Source organism: Diabrotica undecimpunctata, chromosome 7 (genome assembly GCF_040954645.1).
Source record: "Diabrotica undecimpunctata isolate CICGRU chromosome 7, icDiaUnde3, whole genome shotgun sequence".
In the NCBI taxonomy this organism is placed as follows: domain Eukaryota; kingdom Metazoa; phylum Arthropoda; class Insecta; order Coleoptera; family Chrysomelidae; genus Diabrotica; species Diabrotica undecimpunctata.
This window is the reverse complement of record NC_092809.1, coordinates 9,241,691-9,264,735: the sequence shown is the minus strand read 5'-3', so window position 1 is coordinate 9,264,735 and position 23,045 is coordinate 9,241,691. Positions and strand designations below refer to the sequence as shown.

The following is a 23,045-nucleotide window of genomic DNA, read 5'->3' as shown; positions in this document are numbered from 1 at the left end:
AGAGCATACGCAACAACTTTTACTAAGAATGTTGAATAATGATTACGAAGAACATGATTCCTATTAAATTGTATTAAAAGCTTATTAAAAACGCCATAAAATTTATTAGTTTAAATTAGAAAAGAAGACACTCGTAATAAATTATATAAAATGGGACACTAATAGATATCTTAACGAAACTTAGTCAAATATTTATTGAAAGAGTTCCTAAAAGTCAAAAAAAAACTAAAATATTAAAATTGTAGAAGAGATTATAAAAAATAACTCTGTAAAATGAGTGTTAAAATCAACTAAAGTTACTTAAAAGAAATAATTCATTGGGTAAAGAGACATGCTGATTTCTCGGGTAACCCCAAAGCAGATTATTTTGCTAAAAAAACGGTATCAAAAGGATTAGAAATTAGTTGGCTCAATAGAAGTGATTTAGTCTCGTTGAGTAAACAAGAATTAAAAGAAAACTGGAAAATTGAATGGAATGCTTTCTGTAACAGAAGTAACAATAAACCTTATACAAAAACTCACCCTGTTTTACACATCATAAATGTGGCACCATTTGCTTCATATAAATTGATACAGAACAAGACAGAATCACCATAATGCTACAGATCTTTATTCAGAGCTAGCTTTAAAATTCACTTTTATTTTACCACTAATCTATTAGTCAACTTATACCTACTAATTTATTGGTCAACTTTACTAAGTACTGTGGTATAGGTCATTCCACTTTCAAATAGAATGTTCATAAACTTAACAATCACATTTCCGAAAATTGGGGAACCTCATACCTGCATGCATTCAAGTGCAGGTATATTTTACTAAAAGGTTAAGTCTATGTACTATTTTTGTGTGGGGATTAATATAAAATTATTGCAGGTAGATTATATCTATGAATCGGAGCTTAGGAAGGGCAGTGACCATATTAAAGTTAAATAACTATTTAATAGACATTTGGGAAGTAACAAAGACGAACTTTGAACAGGTTGAAACATGCACATATTTAACAGAGTTAAGTAAATATCATGAAATCCGTGATGGCATCCCTGGCCAGAGAATTTAAAATTTTTTTTAGATAATGAACGGCTTCGTCTTCATTAACAATACTGTCGACTGATTTAAAAGATATCAGATCAATTGATAACAACCGTTAAATCTGGAAGTTAATTTTGTTAACATCAACATTTTTCGCCGCCAAAATTGCGCGCCCACTGAACCAATTATGATTCAAGTAATTATTCAGTATAGCCAGGAAGACACAATTAATTCATGTTTGATCTCAACAAAAGTGCAGAAATTATCTAAAAGTTTGATTCACTGTGTATTTGGGTGCAGTTTGATTTTACCGTTTCCAATATTTAGCAAATGTTTGGAAAATATTTGCGACGATAGATTATTTTGCAGTTGTACTCTTATCTTAAGAGCGTAGGCGCAAAATTTCGGGCCAATGCTTTTTATAATAAGTGCATTCATTTTTTTCGAATCCTAAAAAAACTAATAAGTATTTTTGAAAATTTAAACGCAGAATGAAAGAATACATTACTACTGAGGGCTGAAAGTCCCTGAAAACTTCTATAATGTTTATTTTAATAAGTTACAGGGGTGAAAAAAAAAAAAAGAAAATTTAGTGTGATTTTTAATTTTAAATATCTCATTCAAAAAAACTTTTTGTTTATTCTAAGGGACTTTCGGCCCTCGGTAATAATGTAATGTTTCATTATGCTTTTAAGTTTTTCAAAAATATTTGTTAGTTTTCTCAGGATTCGAAAAAAATGATTGCATTTAAAAAGCATTGACCCGAAATTTTGCGCCTACGCTCTTAAGATTGTGTTAAACATGCATTATATGAAGTTTAAGTTTATTTAGAATTATTTCATTTCAATTCATAATTATTAAAATATATTGAATTAATGCACAAACTTATATTTTTAACTTTATGGCAGAGAACATTTGAAAAATCGTTTTTTATTGTAACTAAACAATGTTGAACATTTTAAAATTATTTTTAATTCCAATCATACATAATTCTGTCAAAATTTTAACCTTTAATTGTGGCTTATTCCCATTTAAATAGTAATTAATAAAAGTTTATATCTGATGGTATATGGTATAGATCAGTATATTATAACTGTATGTATGGGAAAATAAAACTGCTTTGACTATTTTCCTTACAATTTCATCATATTTTCTCGAGTTTATGCGAAACGAAAATAGTAAATAGACGTGACGTTTGTTAAACCTCACTTTATGTTTAAATGAACACTTTACTAGAGGTAGAGTTTGAATAAAACATTTTGTATAAGGATATAATGTATCTGTTTGTATGGAAAAATAAAACCTTTGTTTCTACTAATCTCTTTATAAATTCATGATATTTTCTAACCAACTAGATCTTCCTAGGCTATCTCCTAAGTTGGTCCAACAAATACACTTTTACAAAATTTTACTGCAATCGGTTCAGTGGTTTTTAAAAATTAGCTTGGACAAACATCGTGATATTTTTATTATTTTTTATTATTTATATTATAATACGAGATTTTTATATAAAAAGATATATAACTACATGCTAGAGATAATAATGATAAATGGAACAGCAGAAGATATGTTACACCATACATGTTTGGTCAGGCAGATATATTATAGTCCGTCTAGAAAGTATCCGGAATTTTATATTTTTCCTAATTTTAATAGATTTTCTTTTTGTAACATTTTAAGACAAAAGTAATGCATCAAGTAGGTTGTGCCGATAGTAGGTTATGGACAAAACCGCATGACAAAACCATCTGTCAAATATTTGTTGTTTGTAAACAGACTTAAAATTTGTGAAATAATATCGCAAGTAGAAAAAAGAAAAGTGGTGGAATATTTGTATAAAAAAGGGTGTCCGAAACGTTAAAAAATTGGTGCAATTGACTGAACTCGGAAAAAGTGCAGTGTATGAGATAATAAAAAGGATAAAAAATGGCATAGATATGAGACACAGACCAGTTTCGAGTAGACCGCGTAAGATTCGCGGAAACAATTAAAATGCTTTAGTGGCTTTAGGACGACAAAATCAGCGCCTAGGGTTTCGAAAATTGACGAACAGATTTGGAAATCAACGAAGAATAAAAGTGTGCCCAGAAACTGTCCGCATGTCCCTGAAAAGGCAAGGCTACATATCAATGAATCCAAAAAAAATCCCTACAATAACACCTCTGCAAAAGCAGCGAAGAATAGATTTTTGTCAACGTTTTCGAGAAGATAATTTTAATAATGTTTTTATATCTGATGAAAGTTGTTACCAGCTTGGTGCAAATCATCTAAAAGTCCTATTAAAAGAAAATGTTACCGTTCAAATTTCTAAATTTCCCACCCAAGTAATGGTTTGGAGAGCAAGATCTCAGCGTGGTACTATACCTCTCTGTATAGTTATTGGTACTGTTGATACTGCGAAATATTGTGACATCCTAAATGGTTTTCTTCTTGAAACGGCTAATGTTATCCAGAGGGGTGGCGTTTTCAGCAAAATAATGCAAGATGCCATACGTCTACTTATACTCAAGCTTGGATGCAAGAACGCGAATTGGCAACAATTCCGTGGCCAGCAATATCTCTAGATCTTAGCCCCTTTGAAAACATATGGGGACTGATGAAAATTGAAGTGGAACGAGCAGCGCCACGAGTAAAGAAGGTTTAATTCGGTCAGTTTTACAGGCGTGGAACACCATTACCGAAAATTATGGCCTTGACTTAGTTTTTGATGTACCTGGACGTTTATTTAAGTGTTTAGATTTAAATGGAGGTTGTATAAGTAAATGAGATGAATTACAAGTGATAAAAATAAATACCGTAAAAGTATAATTCTGCTTTCTTTCTTCCGGATAGACGGACTATATTTTTAATTACTCACTCACTCTGGAAAACATAAAAATCAACTTAAGTATATTAAAGATTTTATTTAAGAATTCAATAAGAATCACCATTATTGAATATGAAAAGTATGATTTAATTAACAATGGACAAAATTGTTAATTATTTTAGTATATCTAAGATATGCATTATGTATATGTCCGTATACGTACTAAGTAATTTTCTGCAGATTTTTCGTATAAAAACAAGAGATACTGCCTGTATAAAATTTTTTAAATAGTATCTGTTTATTAACATAAAACTAATGCTTTATTTAAATGACCCTGATAACAAGTTATTTTTAGTTATCTGGGGTATAGATTTAGAATATGTTTAGAATAAACATCTAATGCCTAATGAGTTGTTAGAAATTTAAGAAAATACCAAAGAAGGGTGCAAAGCCTCAAATAAATAACTTTATTTATACAGCCTAATGATTACCTAAGACAAGGTATGAACATTGACATTGAAAAAACTTTTGAACAGATAATTCTAAAATGGACATAAACGATTGGTTGACAACCATAGAAAAAAAAATGGATAGAATCTAGGTAAGAATGCATATTATACTCATCGAATAAGGAATTAAATAAGGTAAAATAAGAAAAGTTATTACAAACAGATAGTCAGAAAATAACTAAGTAATACAAAACTTGAATAGAAAACGATTTTAAATGCAGTTTTCTAAGTAACTTTTCGTTTTTCGTAAGTATAGTATACAATATTCTTTCGAAAACAAGATTGTCATATTTTACTGCATATTTTATAATGGTCCACAGCTTTTAGTCCAGTCGTCAGAGACTTGACCCCTAAAAATCATACGAACAAGCTGAATTTTGCAGAGAATATTAATTTTGGACTCCCAAAAAAGATTCAAAAAAGTTTACCACTTTTACCTCCGGGCTTCCCTCTAAAACCCCCCTCGCAGGGGGGTAAAAACACAAAAAAATCGATTTACCAAGAATTTGTACACCGTAGAAAAAAATGTTTCAAATAAAAAATGTAGCCGAGATAATTTTAAACAAATATTTTGTGTAGATGAACCGTTCTCTTAGAAACAACGCTTGAAGCGACCGTCGATTTTGCATGTCAGTTACTTGCGCGAAATCAATGTTCAATAAAATTTATATCAGCTTGATGGTAAAAAATTCGATATCTTTTGATCCAAATGCAGCATTCGTATGCAGTTTTTGTATTTTGCCGAGAATAAACTCAGTTATTATAAATGTGTTAGTTAAATAAATTAACGTGGCGTGATTTTTGCCATTTTTTACGATTCTCATGAGATCAATAAAATTTATCACTTTCATTGGCCAGTTGTAGTAAAATTTCCATTTTTAGAGAACAATCTTTAAAACCTATGATATGAAATTTCGGACGTTTTTCACATTTGGTCCCAGTGAAGATAGCCTCAAATTAGCTGTCAATTAAGTTTCTTAGAACGAAGTATTGTCTTGGCAGTGTTGTCATGTCCTTATAATGTGTATGTTACTTATATGCTTCAAATACAAAAAGATAAAGCTTTTAAAATGTACATTTTTATTATATTATTTTATGGATTCTGCAATTTTATACCTTACATAAAATAATAATGAATTAATATTTGTTTCGTTTGATATTAATTGCAATTAATTATTAGAAATTTTTTTTTGTCAATTGTACTTTGATAGGTTAACGGATAGATTTGGCAATGGAGTCAGAACCCTCACACCACTAGTTGCCAGATTGAAACAGATGTCTTTTTAACTTAATTATTTATACTAACATTTACTATTTACTTTTAAAAACTGTTTTAAAACTATTTACTTTTTCTTTTTGTGGTAATTGTTAAGTATTAGTTTTTAAATATCTTATTGTTTTTGAGTGCGTATGTTTCATTTGAAATGTAAATTTCAACACTGCCAAACACCAATATTTCATTCTGTCAAACCCATTTGAGGCTATCTTCACTGGGACCAAATGTAAAAAACGTCCGAAATTTCAATTTTGAGTTTTGGTAACAAATATGAGGCGTTTGAAATATGAATAAAAATGCAGAATTTAATGTTTTATATTACAAACGATCACAGGTCACGGGAAATGCAATCAAGAAGACGGTTTTGAGTGTAGTTTATAGCAAAAGTTTTGTTCTTTTTTCTTTTGGAATTTTTTTTTTCTAAATACTTATTTATTTATTCACATTATGCAAATCTGTAAGTTGATAAGGACGTAACATAGAACCCATATAAATATACAATTTTCACATTCGTAAGAGTTGTGGGTCAAGTATTAATAATTATTATAATTTCCGGGTTGGTTTGATTTCCTACCAATTGTAAGAAAATACACTCTGTTTAATACAAATCCTTCACAAAATTTCATACACGTAATAAGTCAAAAAAATGAATAAAATTACTAGAGAGTACTTAGTTGTAGTGTGTGTTGAAGAAAAGAGTAACTTACATATTTATCAAACACTCTATTCTTACTGTACAAATAGAAATTGTATTTAAATCCATTTCATGCAATCAAAAAAGCTTAACAACAGGTAGAAACAAGTGATCAGTATTTTAAACAGTTCAGACTAAACGACGACAAAATGGCAAACGCAGATATATTGTTTTAAACACCACATCTTGTAAACTCTATTTACAAATTGTAAAATGTAAATTCGTACCTAATTGTGAACCTAATAATTAATCAAAAATATTGTTCAGATTTAAGTATCTATGTAGTAATTATAGTACCACTAATAACCCAAAGTGATTGACACTGTTATCAATAAAATAAAAAAACACAGAAAAGAATATTACATAAATTAGAAATATTTTTTAAAGAACCTATATAGGTATTACGTTATATTTCATATTGTGCTTTTATAACAAGTGCTTTTACTCAGAAAATCGTCAAATACATAAAACTGCCCTCAAGTAAATAACTTTAGAAGAATATGTTTAATTTTATTCATTATCATTTTCGCAAACCAATGCGCTATGCCACTATGTACACATTTATTTATGTTTACCCTTCTTCAGTCAATGTCATTGACATTACCAAATTGAGGTTAGGTTATCAAATTTTTTAAAATTAACAGAAATTTACTCACCCACAATAACTGTAGTGACACCATCCTTCAAATCTTTGGTATCTGTATTTCCAACAGCCAAGAAATCGGACAAAGACAAGGAAGAAGCTATTAACCTACGCTTTTCTTCAAAATTCAAATAATCCAAGCTGTTGGACCTTGTTGGCGCCACAATGGCCACGGTTTTTTGTTTTGGAGGATTATTATTTCCATTTTTTTCGTGCATATTTACGAATCTAACACTAAAACCCACTACGAACACTAAAAGTTTAAAATTGTTTCACAGGTACACAAATCCACCATTTTAGACCAAATTCAAACCTAAACAACACCTGTAGTGAAAATAAACAATAATCGGTCACTAGTCCAGTACCGCATTACATTTAACTAAAACTCCACTTCATTACAGCGAATTATTCATTCATAACAAGTCTTTTTCTACCGTTTATGTGAAAAATCACATGTTTTGGTCAGTACAACATATCCAGTAACAATATCTTTGAAAGGACGTTTCAAACTGACGTTAAATTTTGAAGTGTGTGGAATGGGTAAACGTTGCATTCCAAACGAGCGAGACGAGAGGTCGGACGGCAGCTCATGGCAGCCGAACATGACCGACGGAGATAACGATGTGGGACGGGCTCGACCCAATTGGAACTAAAGGAATTTTCAAAATTATTATAATATAGACTTTTAATTAAGCGTTTCCCATCTTGAAATTTAAATAAAACAACGTGTGTGTTCGACAATTCTGCTTGTTGACGTTTTCATTCATCCAAAAATGGCCCTCATCGCTGAAAATTCGGGTCAGTTTCCAACTACTCCAGAGCCCATTTAGCGAACACACATCGTTGTCTATGGTGATTTAGCTTGAAACTCAAGTTACGACGCAGAATTCAGAAAAAAGTTGAAGTTGGCGAAAGGCTGAGTTATTAAAGCGACATCGCTAAAATATCGTTTGATAGTAAATTTAATTATTATATAAAGTAAATAAGATGTTGTTAAACATTATTTTATGTTTATACACAGTGGCTCACAGCTTAAATGATGCAGTCGCTACTCAATAAAACTTGCTTGTGTCAGTCACTAAATATTTATTAGAAAAAAATTACAACTCATATTAAATAATTACTGTAAGTCTTCTAAAATAGCATAAGCTATTTTTTGGGTTTCAAATATACCAGACTTAAATAACAATAAATATTTAATTATTTTATGTATGATTTTGATGTCACATTTAAAATGATGGCAGATAAGATGAAATATTACACAACTTTTTATCATTTCAAAATTTGCGAAGCACGCGTTGCATTAAATTCATATTGCAGTTATTTTTATGTTTAATTTGACATTTCAAATTATTTATTCGGCAAATATTAAAATTATTTAAGAATGGGTTGCCCAACTACGATTAGTGAAAGAAATTTAATTACTGCTCACCATAGAAATGGATATAGGCAAAGAGACATATCATCATCATCATCGTCAATGGCGCCACAACTCTTCGTGAGTCTTTGCCGCGTTTACTATTGCCTTCCATGTTTGTCGGTCCTGTGCCAGTAATTCCCATTGTCGCACTCCCATTTTCTCTAGATCTTCTTTGACTGCATCTTTCCACCTTTTTCTGGGCCGCCCTACGGACCTTCTTCCCTCTGGCCTTTCACAGAACACGTTGTTTATAAGGCGATTGTCGATACTGCGTATCACATGCCCTGCCCATCTGAGTCTATTGGCCTTTATATATCTGACTAGATTTTCTTTTCCGAATAGAGACACTAGCTTGTTATTGTATCTGCCCCTCCATTCGTTTGTCACGCTGTCTCTGCAAGGGCCATATATCATTCGAAGAATTTTACGTTCCCACACCAGCAATTTATTTATTTCTCTTTTTGTTAGCGTCCATGTTTCGCTTCCATATGCGACTGCTAGTCGTACACTACTACATTACTGTATATAATATATATAAACCGATTATCTGTGAATCTAAGCTTGTAAACCAAGCCATTACTCGTTTTTTAGTAATATTTTACATAACGAATGTAGTAATATTTTTAGAACAAAAAAAAACGATCAAATACTTTGGTATTTGATCGTTTGATCGGAGAGGTAAAGGAAAAAAAAGTACCACAAATATAATTTTTTTGAAGCAAAGGCGGCGATTAAAAAGGTACGATATTTTAAACATTGGTGAAACCGAAAAGAGAGAAGAGTGAACGAAACTGCTGAGTTGCGGTATTTCTGTACGACCGACAACTTATTTGACATCATTTATTCCGCTCAAGTAGAGGCAGGGTATAAGCAATTGCGAGATTTGATATTTTCTTCGCAATTTCAGGAAAATATTTCTTATATTGAATTTAGTTATAGATTTTTAACTGAAGAGAAAATATTGTAACATAGGACGGTAAATAATTGAGATTTATTTATTACTTTGCAAGCAGTGTCAATTGAAAAAGAAAGTGCAACGAAAAGGTTTATTGGTGTGGCGAATTATAATAAATGAAATTAATTTGACATTAATAAAATTGACATTCAAAATGAGCCAAACCAAGATTTTCGTTTTTATCCTCAATTATCAGGACTATTTAACAAAACTCACCGTGCTACATGTATTAAAAACAAAGGGAGCTGAAGAAGTTGCCTATCATTTATTAGATATTTTTTGTTTTTTTCGGCGCATTTACTATTTTACTAAGCTATTTTACCTAGTATATTGCATCGACCTTTGGACATTTGTTTTTGTGCTCGACACAACTTCTGGCAATGTGACGAATGCCAGAATGCTTTCAGGCTGACTTGGGCAAGCCAGTATGCACTCTGCCAACTCCAACAGGTCTAGAACAAGTTGTGATCTACGTTAAACAGACAAAAAGCGATATTTCGGACATTGACAGAATGCGTTTTGGCCATGTTTTTCGACCATTGACCGAAATCGGTCTTTGATTGGTAATTGAGTATTTGTAATGTACGTATTTTCTGATTTAATAAAATAAAAAATGCTTTTAAGTCCTCCCTAAAAAAATGCACTTCTTACGGCACTCACGCGAGTGCAACATGTTTTTTTGTAATAAAGTACATTATACTTTAATATTCCCAAACATTCACAAAAAAGAACATGGACAAGATTCGAAAAACACAGCGAGCCATGGAACGACAGATGCTTGGTATCTCACTAATAGATCGGCAAACGAACGAAGCAATCCGGAACAAAACAAAAATAAAGGACGCCGCGAAACAAGCAGCTAAATTAAAATGGAAATGGGCTGGACACAACGAACGTCTCGAAGATGGTAGATGGAACAAAGAAGTCGGAAATTGGCGACCGTACGATGCGAAGAGACCAAGAGGAAGACCTCAAATGCGCTGGAGCGACGATATCAAAAGAGTGGCGAGAAATGGGAGAGGCCTTTATTCGACAATTCGGATAGAAAAAGGGCTACAAAAAAAAATTCCTAAACATACTCCAAATTTAGAATTAAGAAAGACAAATAAAAAATTAATAGAGAATAAATTGAAGATATCAATCGACCAAATAAATGAAATCGATAAAACAAAGTAAATGAATCTATTTAAAGAACTATTCAAGCAAGAACCATTTATTTTACATAGTAATAACAGTTACTTTCAGGATTACGCAAATAATTCGTTTTGCAAACCAACACAAACTACAGTAGATGAGAAGAGTATATAGTTGTTGTTGTTGTTCTGGTTTGTTTGTGTTTATATGACTGCGGACACTAAATCCATTCGCCAAATTATATAGTTAAATGTAGGCTTCCTACGGTAAATAATAATTAGTCATACATACCGATTTTAAGTATAAACTTTTCAAAAAGCGCAATTCGCAGTTTGTTTATTTATTTATGTTTAAAATAATTTACATAATATAAATATCTATTTATTTTTCTTTTATTTCAAAATAATTCATTCTGATTATTTTGTTTTATGGCGATCAGTTGAGTCCGCGTCTGTATCACGTATTTCCTAATCAACAATCTTCTTTTTCATTACCTCCAACAGTAGCTCCCGTCTTTGTTTTTCCTCGGCGCTAAAAAGAGAGGACACACACAAGGCACGTGAGTTCGAACGCGTTAATACTCTCGTGCGTATACAATGTTGTCAGATTCTTATTTAATGGTAAAACTGGTCTTAAAGTGCATAATTATATTTTTTTTAATTTAAAACTGATAAAACTTCACTAAATATGATTCAGAATTAACTATAACTGTTTAGTTGTTATCAAAGTCAAAGAAATTATGGGAAACATAATATTTACAAACAAATGCCATGTATTAAAATACATTCAAAAGTTTTCTAATCAATTATAAAATGCCCAAAACTGGGTTTCTCATTCTTTACAAACTTGCCGAATTAACTTGCATTAAAAATCTTTTTTAAATAGATGAAACGTAAAACTCTTTCGGCATAAATAAAGCAATAATGAAGTAGAAGAACAAGTTGGTAATTCAGAATTATGTCTGTATTTTTTAATTTAATTTCCGTAGATTCTAATAGATAGCTTAAGGCCTTTATTTTGGATGTGAAGAATTTGAAATTCGTTATTAAAAGAATGATTATGATCTAGAAGGTGAAGTGCGTACTTAGAGTCTGTTTTTCTATTATTTAAAGCCCTATTATGTTCTGCTATACGTTTCATAAAAGTTCTAACAGTTTGACCGATGTAAGTTTTTGGACTCATCACATTTTCCTTCTCATAGTCGTATTAATAAAGAAAGGCCATATATTCATTATATCTCACGTCATGGAAAAAATATTTGATTCAGAATTAAAAATATTTGCTTATATACTGTAAATGAAAATACCAAACCTTTTGTAGAAAGAAATGACTCAATTTCCAGCTTTAAAAGACTAAAAATTCATGTAAATTGCTACTATTACTTCCAATTATTTGGGAAACCGCTTCAAAACCTTCAAAAATGCAAAATCATGGACCTATCTTAAAATAAGAGCTTATGCTTCCAATTTTAGAATATTTTCTAGCTTTTGTGTTAATATTGTTGATAAGGTTTTTCTGTGTAAACACCATCATCGGCTTCATCACGAAAATGTCTCATTGGACTCAGGAAGAAAAAAGCCACAAAATTGATTGTGAACAGTTAAGGTAATTTATATAATCATTATCATATGTGGCTCGACAATCCGTTGTGGATCTTGTTCTGCTCGCAAAGAAGTCGACACACCTGTCGATTCCCTCCACCTTCTGACCCTTAGAATTTATAGGTCTTCTTCCACATCATCAATTCATCTCCTTCATGGTCGTCCTCTACTTTTTTTGCCCTCTGGTTTTGAACATGTTAATCTCTTCGTGTATTCGTGATCTAACATACTAGCAAAGTGTCGAGCCCATCTAAGTCTCTGCACTTTAAAGAATTTCACAATATCTGGATCGGTGTATAACTGATATAGTTCACAGTTGTATCTGCGACGTCGTAGTCCATTTTCATTTACGGTCCCAAAAATCTTTCTACGAATTTTTCTCTCAAAAATACCAAGAAGTTTTTCATCATTTTGAGATAAGGTCCACGTTTCAGCCCCATATATCAAAACCGGTCTTATTAAGGTCTTGTATGTATTGAGCTTTACTGCACGTTTTATATTTGTATTTTTTAAATATTTCTGGAGACCGTAAACACTACTGTTTACTATTGCTATGCGTCTTTTTATTTCGTCGCTTGTCATGTTGCGTTTACTAGCGATCCAAGATATGTGCATTCTTTGACTTGCTCAAAGCTATGGTTGTTAATTTGAATTCTCTGTTAGATATTTCGGGGGTTTTTAGAAACCAACATATATTTGGTTTTGTCCTCATTTACCACAAGTAATAATTCACTTGCCGCGTTCGCAAGCCTTGTAAAACACTGCGCCATGTCTCTCATACTTCTGTCCACTATAACTATACCGTCAGCGACTGCGAGAATTTGCGTCGATCTATTAAAAATAGTTCCATTCATTCTAATATTTAATTGTCTAATTGCCTTTTCCAAGGCAATATTAAAGAGGAGACACGCCAGCGCGTCCCCCTGTCTTAGACCATTATTAATGTCAAAGAAAGTAGAGTTTTCTCCTTCAATTCTAACGCATAAGCTTACGTTTTGTATTGTTAGTTGGGTCAACTTAACTAACTTAGGTGGAATGCCAAAGTTTATCATTGTATTATATAATGCAGTTATTTTCACACTGTCATAGGCTGCTTTGAAGTCGGCGAAGAGATCGTGTGTACCTATGTTATATTCTAGTGACTTTTCTAGAATCTGCCTTTGTGCTTGAATTTGATGTGTAGTTGACATTCCAGCAGTAAATCCGCATTGATATTGACCAACAATATCCTTTGTTTAAGTCTTTGGTCTGTACTACTGTAGTGTAGTGACTAGTGAGTGTAGTAGTGTCTGGGGGCTCGGGAGACTGAGACCTCGGAAGCCCTGAAGAAGACATCAGAGAGAATGTCGAAAGCTCGGCCCAATGGATATTGACGCGGTTCAACTCGGAAGACTGGTGAGTTTATTATTAATTTTTATAATAGTATTAATCTTAGCTCTAGGTTTAATACGTATATATATATATATATATATATATATATATATATATATATATATATATACTTTGGACTACAACATAGATGTAGTTTATACATAAAAGATCTTTCAGGTCACAGTATGGAAAGGCCTACGAGGCCTAACCGATTCAATAAGAAACATATTTCATTTTCAGACAAAAACGCTATACTCTTCGTATTGATAAAGAAATTCTTCAGTTTTTAGCAAATTTAAAACTCTCAAAATTCTCTATAGTAACAGCCGTTATTTGTAACATTTTTTCATTCGTTATTACGTCCACCTGATCTTTAATGTCCTTCCGAATATCATACCGTGAAGATTTTTGGTGATATGATGCTGTTTGTAATTTCGAGTGATGTGAAATAATATGCATAATTTTACTAAAAGATACTAAACCGCGACTGGATTGTTAGTTTCTCCGCCCTACTGTGTAAAAGCGGCAACGCCGTCAGTTACTATGGTGATATGCATTTTCATTGTGATGGACCGCTGCCGCGACTAGACAGAGGAAATTCCCCTAAGCTAGGGGCGAAAGGGATGAAAGGTTCTTTTGCGTTCTCCCCATCTCCCCATAGTCTCTCCCAAAAAGTATTCTATCGAAATTTAAGTTATGCACCTGACAAATTCAACGTTCCGAATGCGGGATATCAAGGATCAATGCCACAGTACGGATTTTAAGAAAATTTGTAGTTTTTTATTCGGGCTTGAAATAATATATTTTAGTTGAAAATAGAGGAAAAGGTCCTAATATGGGCCCCCATTTTGTTTCTCCCAAATATTTTTTTCTTTCATGATAATTATGCGAAATTGAACATATAATTAGATTCAACATTTATTAATAATATTGAAACAGTTATTTCTTTAAAAAAGCTTTGAGAAAAACAAACATTAACTAGAATATCAATTTCGTGCAAATTTTAAAATTGCTCGATGCTTTGAAAATATGGGCCCCTAAGAGAAATCACACACAAATGTTTCATTTAATAAAAAAATAGTTTAATAATTAAGTACAGCAGAAATAAATTTAAACTATTTGCAAAAATTGTAAACGTAAGTGTCTTTCTCAGCTCCCTAATATAGTTGGTGTGCCCACAAATTACACATCCCTAGCTCTCCCTTTCTGTGAGCTTGAAATCGTCCCTCACAAAATATGCATTCTGCATCTTGGTCGTCTATTGTGTCTTGCTCAACTTTGTAAAGATCAAAATCATCGTCAGCTGAGAAAAATTGTTCAGATGCTACGGATCTGCCTTCACTGCTGCTATCGGATGGTTTTGATTTCTTTTGGATTTTTGTTTTTTTTTGGCAATGTTGAACTCTTATTTTCTGAATTTCCAATGGCCTTTCTTTTTACGATATCAAGTGTTTTGCTTAAAGTTTTACCGAGAAAATCTTGTAAGTCAGTTTTTAGGACAGGAGGTAATTATTTGTGATTTGGAAATTGTTTCGTTCAGGAGTGGATGTTTTTTTAAGATTGGGATACTTGGGATTGCAAAAGGTAACACAAATCTTGGAGAAGTCTCCCTGGAGAATAACGTCGATGGTTCTATGGACTCTATGTCAATGAATATGGGGCAGGTATGTGGTGGTTCCATCACCTTTTCTTGCAGAGAACCAGAAGCTGCATCTTTGAGGAAAGAATTGTTGGTTTTCACATCAGAGCTTCCTAAACCCACTTCATTTTCGGGTACAATGTGACATTTAGCGATGGCATGTTACGCGTTTTTCTGCTATAAAGTCTACGTCATAAAAAATGTTACGGTTAAAGGAATGGATTGCCGTTACCCGTGACTTTAAAAATGCCTTCCCTAATAATTGGGTTAAGTCAAATTGTGTGATTCGTGATTTACATGAATCCAATTTCTGGATTCATTTCATTTCAGTCTTCTTCTTTACGTGCCATCTCCACGACGGAGGTTGGCAATCATCATGACCATTACGATCTTAGATGCTGCCGCTGTGAATAGTTCGATTGATGTGCGTCCGCACCATTCCCTTAAGTTACGCAACCATGAAATTGTTCTCCTTCCTACACTTCTCTTGCCCTGAGTTTTCCCTTTTATAATTAATTGAAGTATGTTGTGTCTTTCATTACGCATAACATGCCCCAGGTATTGCAGCTTTGGTGTCTTGATGGTTTCCAATATTTCCATTCTTTTGTTGACTATTCTCATGACTTCGTTGTTTGTTACATGCTCGGTCCATGATATCTTCAGGATTCTTCTATACACCCACAGTTCAAATGCTTTCAACTTTTTAGTAGTCGACGCGTTAAGTGTCCATACTTCTATCCCGTAAAGCAGAGTCGAGAAAATATAACACCTTGCCAGTCTAACTCGCAAGTCTAATTTCAGTTCTCTTGCACAAAGAACCTTTCTCATTTTATTGAAGTTTGTTCGTGTTTTCTCTATTCGAACTTTGATTTCTTTGGAGTAATCGTTTGTGTGATTAATTATTGTGCCAAGATAATTGTAGTTTTTTATATCAGCTTCTTTCAGTTTTTAACATCTAATTTTGGAGCTCTTTGGGGTTTTCTACGTCGGAAAAACGGTCGGTAAAAGTGGACAAATACGCATACCTGGGAACAATGATTAACTTCACAAATGATTACAATCAGGAGATCAAAATAAGAATAGAAAAGGCTAGAGCAAATTTCAACAAAATGAGAAGAGTTCTATGTACCAGGGATTTAAAACTAGAACTAAGAGTTAGGTTGGCGAGGTGCTATGTTTTTTAGACTTTATTTTATGGAATGGAATCTTGGACCTTGAATGCGACATCAATGAAAAAACTGGAATCATTTGAGCTGTGGGTGTACAGAAGAATTCTGAAAATATCATGGACAGAACACGTCATAAACAAAGAGGTTCTGGGAAGGATGAACAAAGAAATGGAAATTTTAAATTAAATAAAAACAAGAAAATTAGAATATCTCGGATATATTACACGTAGAGAGAAATACACCTTGCTCCAACTGATTATGCAGGGAAAGATCCAAGAAAAGAGAAGCATAGGGAGGCGTAGAATGTCATGGCTGCGCAACCTGAGAGAGTGGTACGGATGTACATCAAATGAACTTTTCAGAGCAGCCGTCTCAAAAGTCCGAATAGCTATGATGATTGCCGACCTCCGCCGCGAAGATGGCACTTGAAGAAGAAGAAGGGGTTTTCTAATACGTTTAAGCTTAAGCGTGACATTAGCGATTAGTGGGTGATGGTCTGATGTGACATCTGCTCCTGGATGTTTTAACTGATTTGATGGTGTTACCATATCTCTCTTTACTACTACTACTACTAAGGATTTCCACAGTTTTCACTGTCTTCCTTCACTCAACCGTTTTCTCCAATTTTCCCTGTCATTCCAGTCTCCATCTCGCAGGGTTCTTTTCTCCATAGCCTCGTCGATTTCATCTCTGAATGACCTTCGGGGTCTTCCTCTCTTTCTTCTTCCAATCGGGCTCCATTCTGTGATTTTGTTTATCCAGCGTCCTCTGTCCGCTCTTCTGACGTGGCCGTACCAGGATAGTCTCTTCTCCTCTATATAGTCGATTATGTCTAATTGCACTCCCATTCTCAGCTTAATCTCTGCGTTTTCAATTCTGTCTCTTTTTGTAAGTCTACAGCTTCTCCTCAGGAACTCCATTTCTACTGCTCTTATTCTACCTCTATTTCTCTTGTTTATTGTCCAGTTTTCGGACCCATATGTCAGGATACTTCTTGTCAGGGTATTATATATTCTCTTTTTTGTCTTTATCGTAATGTTCTTATCCCACAACACTGAGTTTAGTTGTCTTATACAGTTTCTTGTTTGTCTCAGTCTGTTGTTTATATCTTCTTCTGTTGTTCCCTGGTTCGATATTATGGTTCCTAAATACTTGAATTTATCTGTTCCATTTATTTGTCTTCCCTCGTCTATCTCTAGGTTTCTCATATCCTTGTTTTCTGTTGTTAGGTATTCGGTTTTCTCTAAGTTTATTTCCATTCCGTTGTTTTTATATTCTTCTTCTAGTTTTCTGAGCATAAAGCTGAGATCCTCTTCATCTTGTGCGATGACTACTTGATCGTCGGCAAAACTTAAGGTGTATAGGTATTCGTCTCTTACTGGTATGCCCATTCCTTCGCACTTTCTCCTCCATGGTTTGAGTGTCTTTTCCAAGAATATTTTAAACAGAGTAGGGGACGTAGCACAGCCTTGTAGAAGTCCTTTTGTCGTCTTAAATGGATTGTAGGCTTTATTTCCACATTTAATAGCTACTTTGTTTTCTTTGTATAGTGCTTTAACTGCTTTTATTAGTGTTTGTCGGATTCCGAGATCATTCATTGCTTCCCATAATTTGACTCTAGGTATTGAGTCATATGCTTTCTTTAGATCAACAAAGGCCAGATGGACCGGTCTACCTTTTGCCATTTTCTTCTCTTTCAGTTGTTCTAATGTGTACGTATGATCTAGGCATGATTTTCCTACTGTGAACCCTGCTTGGTCTTCTCCAATTTTTCCTATTATTTCAGTTTCTAGTTTTTCCTTAATAATTTTCCCGTAAAGTCTACCTACCGACGATATTATACTAATTCCTCTATAGTTTTCACATTTTTTCCTGTTTCCTTTCTTATGTATGGATGTGATGTATGCTTGTGTCCATTCCGCAGGTATTTCTTCTCCATTTAGTCCTCTTTCGAACATTCTATGTAGCATGCTGAATAACTTTTCCGTTCCGTTTTTAATTAGTTCGTTTGGTATTCCTCCGGGTCCTTTGGCTTTTTTGTTCTTCAATGTCTTGATTGCTCTCTTAACTTCTGCCAGGCTTATTTCTATCTGGTCGTATGCCCCATTTCCTGCATGTTCTATATTCTCTTCCTGAAATTGGGGACGGTTTTCTGTAAGTAGTTCTACGTAGTATTCTTGCCACTCGTTTTCACTAATTTTGCCGATCTGGGTTTTCTCTGTCTTATTTCGTTGAAGTGCTTTTAATATTCTTTTAATATCTCTCTTTAATCTTTATATAATCGATTTGGTTTCTTACCACTTTTTCCGGTTTATCTACTGGTGAGCGCCATGTATATAACCGTCTCATAGGTAATTTAAAGAACGTGTTTGTGATTATTAGACTTTGTTCTTGGCACAATTGTATTAGACGATCTCCTCTTCATTTAATTATTTAACAGTAATAGAAGATCTTTGATGTATTATAATTGCTGTTCCGTTGGCATTTATTATTATTATTTAAGTCGGTTATTAGTAAATGTGAATATTCAGTAGACAATGTTTCTAAAGAATTTGCAACGGTGCATTCAGAATGCAGAGAAAATGTGAAGAAATAATGCAGATAATTTATAAATCGTTGTTATACGTTCTAGGACGCAACTAAATGGTAAATACTGCATTGTTAACATTCTTAACATACGTTGTTATTAAAATTATCTATTAAATAAATATGTGCATAAATGTTTGTATAGTTTTTTATCATTTATTATTTATGAAATAGATTATAATTGGTACATATTTTGTATAAAAACAAGAAAAAATTAAAAGCTAAACGGCTATTTCTAAAAAACATGTTACTAACAGTTAAACTGGTAATTGAGGAGGTGGCGTTCAAAAAAGGATTAGTCACAACTAGAAAAATGTTCAGAAAATCAAAAAAACTATTTCTTTATTTTCCAGGTTTGTGGTTATGACAATTTTTTTTCTAATGATAAATTGATAGTTCTGGAAACTAAAAATAAACATAGAAGTAAAATATTATGTGCTTATTTTGTAAAAAAGTGGTTTATTCAAAGGACTAAACGCGTTTTGATTGACCGCTATGGACAAAACTTCTTTTGAATAAACTCTATGAGGACTAATCCTCTTTTGATTGATCATATAGGTCAAATGTAATAAATTTGATTTAAACATCAATAAAGAGAAGAGGAAAAGTTGGATTATTGACAATATACTGCAACTCATGGAAGAAAGAAGAAAATCAAAGAATAACACAAGAATGTACAAAAATATTCAGAGACAAGTAAGAACCGAAATACGAAAGGCCAAAGAAAATTGGTTAAAAACACAGTGTGAAGAGATAGAATTGTTGGAACAAAAACACGATACATTTACTATGCATAAAGCGGTAAAACAGGCAGCTGGTCTTCAAAAATCAGACACAGCTAACAAACTTCAAGATTAACAGGGGAACATCATCACAGATAAAAATCAAGAAATATGCATATGGGCCAAATACATTCAAGAACTCTTTGATGATAATAGGTCCGAACAACCTCCGTCCTACATATGTAATGACCACTTACCAATCACATCAGATGAAGTGGAAAAAGCAATATCACAACTAAAAGATGACAAAGTATGGTGAGTATTCTACCTTAGGAATTCATTTTTACGAATTCCCTTACGAATACACTTTACAAAATTGCTTAATCTGGTAGGTTTGATTAGCATGATGACATGAAAAGCTTCTTACATACCTTGAAAATTTTTTTGTGTTTTTCTTAATCAAAGTGTACTTTACGGAACAAGAGTTATGTCGTGCCTCGTCGCTTGTAGTTCTTGGACCTCTTCTTTTATCTTTCTTGGACCAGAGATAGTAAGTTTTTCCTCACATGAGAACAGTCACTTGGAGTGAAGCTTTTACACGAAGACTTTATAGGAATGTGAGCACGGGTTGAAGGTATTATAACCTTTAGGTTGGGTTAGCTATTTCTTATTTTCCAATTCTCTCTTTCGTGGAGACCATTGCCTAAACTCCTAATCTCTAACCAGAGAGCATCATAGGTAGGGCGAATGTTGTCCTGTGATTGGCTGGTTTTGACTTGTTTTCTCAATTAAAGGTTAGGGCCAGTAATGTCGTAAACTGATTAAATAAGAGTGGACAGGATACAAATGCTAGTAGAAATAGCAGAAATATAAGCACTCCACAGAATAACAAACAAAACATTAAGAGAGAGGGCACGGAATAATAATATAAGGAACATATGCAAAATTAAAAGAATTAAAAAATGGACTAGGGATAGTAAATATAGCGAGAAACAAATAACCCATTGGAAGAATTTGAGAAAACAAAAAAGCAAAAATGAAAATATACCTAAACATAAGGAAGAAAAAGTGTTACTTTATAAAAGACACTTTATATTTATTTATATAGTTTTGCTTTGTACTGAGTAGTTGGTACAACTGAATTTTTTGACACGGCATATTGATTGACATATACCTTGCGTTTCATATGTATGGAATAAATTCATTTTTAGCGTTATTGTGTACTATGTGGAAAAAACCTGCAACAGGTCGATTTTTATTCTTAAATTGACAATTTACTGTATGAAAATATTATTCCCCTCCAGCACCCTCTTTATAAGCACCCCCTCGAAAATTTTAAATAACAAAGGGGATCGTATGGCACCTTACTAGAAAGGGATTTTAGTCCTCTGTTCAGAAATATAAAGTTTTTAAGTTTGGTGCAATCATCACCGAAAAAACTGATTTTTAAGATTTCAAAATTTTGATAATGTCTCTATCGCAAAACTTTAGGTCGAATGAAGATAATATTATCACATAATATTTAGAATGTATTTTTCAATGTACTTTACAATTAAATTAAATGTTCAAAATGACCACCGTTCACTTCTTGACAATAACCGAGACGATTTTGAAATTCTCGTACAACATTTTGTACGATCTAGGGGTTATTTTGTTAATTTCTTCCGTTATCCTAACTTTTAAATCAACAATACTGTTTGGTCTATCAAAATATACTTTAGATTTTAAATAACCCCATAATAAGTAATCGAGATGAGTCAAATCGGGAAATCTAGCCGGCTATTCGATCGTTCCATGTCTGTCCATCCACCTATTAGGAAAAACCTCGTTTAAATAATTTCTAACTATACGTGCAAAATACGGTGGAGCTCCGTCTTGTTGGTAGTAAATAGATCGATTTATCTCATTTGGATGATAACATCAGGGAAAAATCTTTTCTTGATGTAGGCACTAAAAAGTTAATAAAAAAATCTAGATAAACCTTACCATCAACTGTGCCCTCAAACAAATAAGGACCAATAATTTTATTGTTAATGATACCAGTCCAAACGTTAACTTTTTTAGGATATTGCATGTGAGTCTCACACACCCAATGAGGATTTTCTCTGCTACAATATCTACAGTTCTGTTTGTTAACCGTTCCATTTAAATGACACGTCGCTTCATCATAAAAAACTATTGTGTTGATGAACTGCAAATCTGCGTTCATTCTGTCCATCATCATTTCACAGAATTCTTGCCTTCTATCAGGATCATCTTCATTTAACTCCTGAATCAACTGAACTTTATAAGGGTGGTATTTTTCTTTATGCAAAACTCTCAAAATAGATGATTTACTTAGATCATTGACGGCGGCAAGTTCTCGAGTTGTTTTATGCGGATTTTCCTCAATCTCTAGAAGTACATCTAACTTTTTTTCATCAATAAATTTAACATTTCTACCTGGTTTTTTAATATTTTTTACATGTCTTGTATAACGAAACTTCTTTTCAATTTTGCTAACTGTAGACTGCTAAAATTGTTGACCAGGGTGTTTATTATTAAACATTTTACAAACCTCCTTTTGAGTTCTTGTTTTATTACCACAACCAATCATAATTAAAATGTCTATTCTTTGCGTCTCGGATAAATGAGCCACAATACAATTTAATACGCGCACAAATATTATACTGACATCTTTTAGTAACTTTATGACAGCAGCCTACTAGATTCATATCAATTGTTTTCCAAAAGAATTCCAAAATCGCCTCGGTTATTGTCAAGAAGTGAATAACGGTGGTCAAGTTGAACATTTAATTTAATTGTAAAAATCAATTTTCTTAGTTATGATTGCACAAACTCAAAAAACTTTATATTGCTGAACAGAGGACTAAAATCCCTTTCTAACAAGGTGCCACATGACCCCCTTTGTTATTTAAAATTTTCGAGGGGGTGCTTATAATTCAAAGGGGGTGCTGGAGGGGGATAATATTTTCATACTGTAAATTGTCAATTTAAAAATAAAAATCGACCTGTTTCAGGTTTTTTTCATATAGTACATAATAACGCGTAAAAAAGAATTTATTCCATACATATGGACCGCATGGTATAACCATAATCTATTCATATCCACGATCCATCCATGTAACAATGTGAAAACAAATAAACAAGCAAAATCTATAATCATCATTAAATCCAGCACCCTATGGAAAATAAAAGACACAACAAAAAGTTTTCTTTAAATAATTGTAACCACTTCTACGAATTAAAAAATAAAGATCGTACATTTTTCTCCGATCCAGATCTTATTAAATTTCAGTTAAAATCTTTAACCGAACGAGGTAGGAGCTGCAAAGAGGGCGAATTAACAGTAAAATAACTAGCTAAATTAACAGCCTTCTTTTTTAACGACTCCTTTCATGTAGAAAAATAAGACAGTTTTATTAAAAATGTAAATTTTCGTTTTCCTACCGGCCGTGCATTACCGAATGCTATAAATCTATCAGACGGTA

General features: G+C 32.8%; 1 protein-coding gene across 10 annotated transcripts in view; it reads right to left on the bottom strand.

Moving 5' to 3' along the window:
* The window catches only part of LOC140444955 (uncharacterized), a 607,786-nt gene that overhangs the window by 459,101 nt on the left and 125,640 nt on the right, over nucleotides 1–23,045 (bottom strand). Inside the window, exon 1 of one of the 10 annotated variants that reach the window (XM_072536677.1) lies at nucleotides 6,971–7,493. The exons of the other annotated variants lie outside the window; for them this stretch is intronic. Coding sequence (XP_072392778.1) covers nucleotides 6,971–7,175 — 205 coding nt within the window. The 5' untranslated portion in view covers nucleotides 7,176–7,493. Of the gene's footprint in view, nucleotides 1–6,970; nucleotides 7,494–23,045 lie in introns of those variants that run through there. 10 annotated transcript variants of the gene reach the window in all.